At 57.5% G+C, this 6,998-nt stretch overlaps 5 protein-coding genes across 5 annotated transcripts; all 5 read right to left on the bottom strand.

Annotated features, from left to right (window-relative positions):
- Nucleotides 1-263: 263 nt before the first annotated feature.
- Nucleotides 264-1,088, bottom strand: DQ04_02791040 (hypothetical protein; the record flags this gene model as incomplete). The annotated part of the gene is made up of 1 exon (XM_009312221.1): nucleotides 264-1,088. One exon carries the CDS (start codon nucleotides 1,086-1,088, stop codon nucleotides 264-266), a length of 825 nt encoding a protein of 274 aa, XP_009310496.1.
- A 397-nt stretch (nucleotides 1,089-1,485) lies between these two features.
- On the bottom strand, nucleotides 1,486-2,829 carry DQ04_02791030 (putative spliceosome-associated protein; the record flags this gene model as incomplete). The annotated part of the gene is made up of 1 exon (XM_009312220.1): nucleotides 1,486-2,829. The coding sequence occupies one exon, from the start codon at nucleotides 2,827-2,829 to the stop codon at nucleotides 1,486-1,488; it is 1,344 nt and encodes a 447-aa protein (XP_009310495.1).
- A 245-nt stretch (nucleotides 2,830-3,074) lies between these two features.
- DQ04_02791020 (hypothetical protein) lies at nucleotides 3,075-3,929 on the bottom strand (the record flags this gene model as incomplete). The annotated part of the gene is made up of 1 exon (XM_009312219.1): nucleotides 3,075-3,929. The coding sequence occupies one exon, from the start codon at nucleotides 3,927-3,929 to the stop codon at nucleotides 3,075-3,077; it is 855 nt and encodes a 284-aa protein (XP_009310494.1).
- Nucleotides 3,930-4,528: 599 nt separating this feature from the next.
- DQ04_02791010 (fatty-acyl-CoA synthase) lies at nucleotides 4,529-6,094 on the bottom strand (the record flags this gene model as incomplete). The annotated part of the gene is made up of 1 exon (XM_009312218.1): nucleotides 4,529-6,094. One exon carries the CDS (start codon nucleotides 6,092-6,094, stop codon nucleotides 4,529-4,531), a length of 1,566 nt encoding a protein of 521 aa, XP_009310493.1.
- Nucleotides 6,095-6,391: 297 nt separating this feature from the next.
- Nucleotides 6,392-6,871, bottom strand: DQ04_02791000 (putative intergrin alpha chain protein; the record flags this gene model as incomplete). Its single annotated transcript, XM_009312217.1, has 1 exon — nucleotides 6,392-6,871. The coding sequence occupies one exon, from the start codon at nucleotides 6,869-6,871 to the stop codon at nucleotides 6,392-6,394; it is 480 nt and encodes a 159-aa protein (XP_009310492.1).
- Between the last annotated feature and the right edge of the window lie 127 nt (nucleotides 6,872-6,998).

Genomic DNA, 6,998 nt, shown 5'->3' with positions numbered 1-6,998 from the left:
TTTTTTTTTTTTTTTGGTCTCTCTCGTTAATACCTCTTCTTACGCTTGATCGAGTTTCAGCTGCGTCTCGTCGCGTTGCTGCATCACTGCCAGCATCTCCTCGCGGAGCGGGTGCGACTGGGCCTTCAGCTGCAGCGCCAGCCGGTTGCGCTCCATTGTGAGCTTCGACGACTTCTGCTTCAGTTCCGCGAGACGGGCGTTCAACTGCTTAGGTTGCATTGGCGACTTTTGCGCCGCGCTTCCACCGGCAATGTCTTTACTATTCAACTTAGCCACACCAGCAGCGAGTTGTTCCTTCGCCTCTGCCAGCTTGGCGGGCAACTCATCCTCGCTGGTGTGCAGCACTGTCTGCAACCGCTCCTTCTCCTTGTAGAGGTGCGCCACCTGCGACTCCAACTCAAGCAGGCGCTCCGCCGATGCGGACTCCTGCTGCTGCTGTTGCNCTTCTCCTTGTAGAGGTGCGCCACCTGCGACTCCAACTCAAGCAGGCGCTCCGCCGATGCGGACTCCTGCTGCTGCTGTTGCCGCTGCTTGCCCCCCATCTTGGGCTTCAGATGCCCGGGGTTCAGCAACACCGCCTGCTGCAGCACCTTCTCCATCGCCTCCTTGTCGACTTGGCGGGCGCGCGCCCGCAGGGCCTCCTCGTTGCGCAGCCGCTCCGCTTCCCGTGCGGCGATGCGTTCCTCCTCCAGCCGCTCCCGTTCCAGACGTTCCTGCTCCTGCCGCTGGATCTCAGCCTCAGTGAGAGCCGGCTCTTCCTCCTCCTCTTCCTCCTCATCGTCCTGTTGCAGCTCGTACACGGGCTTGCGGCCCTTTGCGAGGCGCTCCTTATCGTGCGCGCGCTCCTCGGCAAGGATGGCATTAACGCGATCAACCAAGGTGGTCTCCAAATGCCTGTAGTTCTCTGAGCTGATGTTCTCCGGGTCTACGAAGAGACGCTGGAGAAAGGCACTGAGAATCACTTCGTAGTGCTTGTTGTCGCGGAAAGCACGAAGAAACTCTTTGGTGACCTTCCCGAAAGCGGAGAAATACGCCTTCCCCTTAAGCTCCGCGTATTCGAAGGTGCAGCGGTCCATCTCTTGAGGCATCACTCTCACAATTTATCGATCGGCACTCCTATACACGCACGCACACACACACACAAACAAACAAACAAACAAACAAGCAAGCACATAGCGTGGGCAGGAGAATAAATGAGTAAAGGCATGCAAGGCTGGCTGAGAGACAAGAAGTCCTGCGAAGTATAAACAAAGGTGGAAAGAAGGATGTGTGCATCTCTCACGACGTCGCATTGTGGCCCCCGACACGGCATTGATGAAAGAAGAAGCAAAAGCACCGTTTCGTTCCACTCACAGGAGTAGGGACAAACAAGCAGACACATGTGCAGAGGCAAATACACGCATGTGGGCAAAAGGCAGCTTCCGTGCTTCTCCTTTTTTCTTCTTTCCTGATTTTATGCCGCCTTTTGTCGTCATTGTTCGTCATTTAGAACTTTGTCGGGGGTCGTGGTGGTGCGGGGCGCTTGTCTGGCATCTGCGAAGGCGCGACAGGTGGCGCCGATGTAGCGGCCGTCTTTGGCACTAACACCGATCCGAGCGCGACGGTGGCCCCTGTCGTGCTATCCTGCACACGCACGTACTCTTGCGGGGCAGACGGCATGTACCGCGTTGCGGTTGCTGGTGTGTAAGCCTGCGGGTGGAACGGTACAGGAGTTATGACAGCCGGCTTTGCTGCCGCTTGTGGCGCCCCCTTTGCTGCTGCTACTGCTGCTGGCGGTGGGGGTGATGCATCCGCTAAGCTCTGCAGAACTGTTGTGCCGCTGGTCGCCGCCAGGGGTGGGACGGTGCCCCAACACACTGGCGGCGCCTCCTCCACCGCAACCTCGTCCATGACGCCAGGAAAGAGGAACGTGTTGTTTTCGTTGCGCGGCGGTTGTCCCCACTGCCCCTCCCCGTTTCCCCACTGCGCACCTGGTGGGATGGGCGCGTTGAGCCCTGGCACCTTCAGTGCAGGGTAGGCCGGTGGCAGACGCCGCATCGCCTGCATGCCGTACAGCCATGGCGGCGGCGAGTGCGGCCCCATCCCCAGCGCTGCCCGCAGCCGTTGCGAGAGCACGCCGGGCTCGTGCTGTGTACGCGGCAGCCACCTTCCCTCATAGAATATGTCGCCAAAGCTGCTTATGTTCACGTGGAACCGCTTGCGCCGCAGCGGGGTACCCGTAATGAAGCACGTGACAAAGGCGATCTGGTCGGGGTTGGCCTTCTTGTCGCGTGTGGCGCGGATCCGCTCTACGCCGAGAGTGGCGATCTCCGGCGGCACGATCTCTGTCGCCCGCTCGCGGTCCGCCTGGTTCGAGAGAAACGCACGCAGCTGGCTCCAGTGCCGCGGCACCGGTACCGTGCGGCGTGTCGACTTGAGCAGCACCGTGAAGAGTGGGTCTTCAGCGTTACCGTCGTGCTCCTCCACAACGGCACTCGCTGCCGCACCGTAGCGCTCTGCCACGGTGACCTTCAGTGATTCCCACGGGATCTTTTCCCGGCGCCTCCCGCTCTTCCCTGTGAGCTTCGGCGCCTCGCTGACGCTGACGGACGGCAGTTGCACGCGGTCCTCGTCGTCAGCGTCGTTGCTGTTGGTCTGTGCATCACCGGTGGCGAGTAGAGCGGGTGCGGTACCCAGCTCATTATTCTTCTCATTCTCGTCATCATCAGGTAGCACATACTCCACCTCCACCTCCTCTGCAAGGCGCAGACGCGACTGGATGAGCCTTTCACGCTCCTTCAGCTGCTCCTGCCGCTGCCGCCGCGCCAACTTCTTCTTCGCCAGCGTCATGCGTGGAAAGTTTCTCCTTTTTTCTCTGCCCTTTCCTCCCCTCGCTTCTCACCCTCTCTTTGTGAGTGTGTAAGCAGCGCGTGTATATAAGTGCGGGTGAGAATTAGAGAAAGAAATAAATAAATAAAAAACAGGGAGATCGTCTGCCTTGGTGTAAAGAAGAACGGGTCACTGCTGAGGAAAGAAGCAAATCACAAAAAGATGGGAGGGATGGACAATCCTATACAGAGCGAGTTCCCCATCGGTCACATTGGCGGCTCGTTCATCAACTGCCACAGCTCCGCATCGACGCGCTGCACTTCCGCGCACAGCGGGCTCAGCGGGTATAGTGTGGCGTGCTGGAGCAACACACGCCTGTACACCTGAATGAGGTCCTCCTCCTCCTGCACCTGCACAATGGCAAGGTGCCGCTGGTATTCAATGTCGCTAAGTCTCTCCACGCTCCCATCGCTGTCCTGTAAAGCGCTGCGCAGCCGCATTAATGTCAGCTGCAAGCGCGTCACTGTTGCCGCCAGCTCCTCCTTGGCAGCGCCTTGCGCCCGCTCCTCCTCCTGCAGCTCGCGTGCCCGCTGTGCGAGCTCAGCGCTATAGCGCGCCAACTCCACCTCCTGCATTGCCACGCGCCGCTGTGTCTCCCTAAGCAAGTCGAGTCGGGCCTTCGCCGCAGCGTACACCTGGNGCCACGTCGCATCCTCGAGCTCGCGGTGCCGCTGCATGCGCGCGACGATGGGGTCGTCGGCGGTGGTGGTGGTGGCGGTGACAGTGGCGGCGTGCAGAAACGGCAGCGGCGCGTCCGTGCGCGCTCGCCGTGATATCGAGCCATAACGCGTGTCCACGAGTCCGCGCGCCCTTTCCCACGTCGCGGCCGGCGGCTGCCCGTACTTTGCGTGGAGTATGGACACCAGATCCTTCTCTTGGCCCCTGTATTTCTGTAACAAACTTTCTGCGTTCGTCATTGCTGTATCTGTGTTGTCGGGATACTTTGCGAGGCAAAATGCAAGGATTTCCGGTAGCATATTCTCCACTGCGGTGTCGGGACCGGCAGGGGACGGAGTGGTGAACAGCGGTGCACGCTGTTTCGCCAGCACATCACCCTGCATAAAATTCTATTTGGCCAAAAATCTTCTATCTGCACCTGAGACATCGGAGGGGGAGAAGCACCAAGGTCAGGCTTCTCTGTCAGTACCGTCCCTTCGGCCCATAATGTCGTGGAGCTGCTCTGACCCCAACATCGGCTTGTATGTTTTGTTTGATTGCATCATTCGATTAGGAGAGGGATCATTTGTTCACTGTTTGCCTGACGCAAACACACCGAGGCCGTCACCCGGCTGCCTACAGACTAGAGCGCTACTTCTAATTCCCCCAGCACCCAACACCCCACAACCCCCTACACCCCACCCTACAGGCATCCCGCAGACACATACACCACCCACGCACACGCACACACACACATGTTAACGGAGAACAAAAAAAAAACCGAGATAAACAGCAAACCACCATCGATCCCTCGAAATCACAGTTAAATCGAAAGGGAAGACCGAAATGTGTTACTGCTGCCGCTGCAGTAGCTAGTGAAATCATGTTCTGAGGGATTCAATGGGCACCACTAGCTTTGATTTCGCTTGTTTTTTGTTGTTGTTGTTGTTGTTGTTGTTGTTGTTTTTTCTCCCCGCCAACAGATGAACAGTATGCCCGTTTCCTAGTAAATCTGGGTCCGCTGCAGGGTTAGGTTACCCTTCTCATCCATGACCGCCTCACGGCTGGTGCTGCAGAACCCTCGCTCATCCACCAGCTCCGTCAGCAGCCCGGCGTTGTTGTAGTACCCTGCAGAGATGTGCGGCCCCTTCAGCTTCAAGTTCCCTCGTGTGTTGGCGGAAAGAATCTTTGCGTCCGCCGTGCCGCGGTCCCCTACAACCTTAGCCTCTGCATGTGGTATCAGTCCACACTGCCCCCGCTTAAGTGAACGCCACGTGAGCATATAGGCACTCTCCAGCGGACCACGGAATACGAACACGTCGTCGAGGCCGAACTCCTTTGCTATCCTTTGACAGTATTCGTCGCTGGCGGGAGGCTCATTGGCGTCCTCGAACAGCGCTACCCACTTCAGGTGCTCGAACTGGTCGGCATCAAAGTTGCCGGTGTGACGGAGCAGGAGATCGAAATCTCCCTTCTTGCCCAGAATGCCCTCCACCTCTTCCACACACAACTTCTCGATACCGTTGATAGCGTGGTCATCGGTGAACATGTCGCTGTGGATATGCACAAGCACAGCCCCTGACGTCAGCGCCGCGTACGGAGCAATTATGGAGCCGACTGGGTCGGTGTGGTGGTTTGGCATCACGCCGAAACGCGTCTCCGCCTTGAGCTTCATGAGTTGCCCAAAAAGGAAGCCAGCGTTGATGCAGTTGCGGTGGGAAAAGGTGATGTGCAGCTTGTCCTCCACCGCTGGGTGAGGGTCCTCCAGCGCCAGGACCGGGTCATCAGGGTGCAGCAGCGCGGAAAGGCGGCGCAGGCGCTGCTCGTAGTACGAGAATGGGCCCCATACAAGCATCTTGCGCATCGGTGTCACGCCCAGAAGGTTCATGTTGTGGTCCGTGATGACGACCTTCTTGAGGAAAAAAAACTCCTGGGAGTGCACCCACTGGAATTTTTGCCCCGGATACGAAAGGCCTAGCTCAGGGATAACGTTGTAGATCATATCCCAGAAGTGCATGTTGCGCTCCACCAGCACACCCTGCTTCATCTCGGGCACAACCATCCATTCACGGGCGATGAGGTGGTTCGGTTGAAACTCATTAAGGTAGAAGCGAAGCTTGTCCGCGCTGATGTTTTGATGCGGCACCACCGCCAGCAGGGCGCCCACCTTCGCACAAGCCAGCTGCAGCACAAATGTCTCGCAGTTGCATGGCTGGATTGCCAACACACGCTGTCCAGGCCGTAGCCCCGTCTGCAGAAGACCGTGTGCGAGAGCCTCGCTGTTCTTGCGGATATCAGCGAAGGCCCACCGCACCGCCTGATGCTCAATACGGAGGAAGTCTTTGTAGTACATCTTGCGTGATTGAATATTAACGTAGTAGCCGACCAACTGGTCCAGCACCGGCGCCTCTACTGGCCCCTTGGCCTCCGAGTACTCCTTTTTGAGCTTTGCACCCGCACCCGCATTTCCTCCTGCTGCTCCTGTTGGGGTAGCCGACGATGCAGCGGCGTTGAAACGCGCCGCAGCTGCGTTAGAGAGACGAATGTTTCGCGTGAGCCGACGAAGCATTACTCAGTCGCCTGTTTAACACCCGTGTATACTCGCTACTTTACCTCCTCTCTATCACTCGCACCTTCCCACGGCTCATCGATATTAGCAGATGGAGCGGGAGGTAAAATTATAAGGGCCAAGAAACACGGGGAAGAAAGTGGGGAGTGACCACAAATTGGGGAAAGGGGAATGAGCACCTATGTCACACAATCCTCCATCCGTGAGAACGCGAAAAAAATGAGACTATTGTTTTTTTTTGTTGTTGTTGTTGTTGTTTTTTTGCCTTCCTCTTTTTCTTCTGATTGTATATAGTCTTCACCTCTGGCCTGTTCGGATAAGGTTGATGAGTGGCCGTATGTCGCCCGCTTTGACGCACTCACGACACTCTGCGATGAGGCGTGTCTTAGACTGCCCAATGCGCAGTCTTCCCGCTTTCATGATGTACGCGTTGGCCTGCTTCAGCGACACCTTGAGCTCAGCGTAGTTGTTACAGCGCTTCATGTTCTCGGCAATGAGCTCCTTGTCGAGGTCGTACAGCTGCGCGTAAAACCGCCGCATGTTGCTGATGTCAGATATCAACCGCGAGTCCTCCGCGCGGATGAGCAGCGGCTTCACGCTCGCTGCTGCGTCGGCCATATTGCTGCTCAGCTTAAGCCGTACTGCGTTGAACTCCTCCACACGGAGCAGTGTCTCCTGCAGCTCGCACATTTCCTCTGGGAAGTGGCACAGCGCTGACGCGTCCTCGATAACGAGCGTCACTGCGAGGCTCTCGACAACGTCACCGCAGATTTCCATTGTGTCGCCATTTATCTGCAGTTCGTGCCGCTCCACCTTTCCTTGCAACTGCAACCCGCTGCCGTCACGCGTGTCGACAAACTTGACGCTAAAGTCACTGCTTGTGTCAGGGGCGGCCGGTAGCGCG

The sequence above is a fragment of the Trypanosoma grayi genome (assembly GCF_000691245.1).
Source record: "Trypanosoma grayi strain ANR4 Tgr_279_V1, whole genome shotgun sequence".
Taxonomy (NCBI): Eukaryota; Euglenozoa; class Kinetoplastea; order Trypanosomatida; family Trypanosomatidae; genus Trypanosoma; species Trypanosoma grayi.
This window is presented reverse-complemented; position numbering and strand designations above follow the sequence as displayed.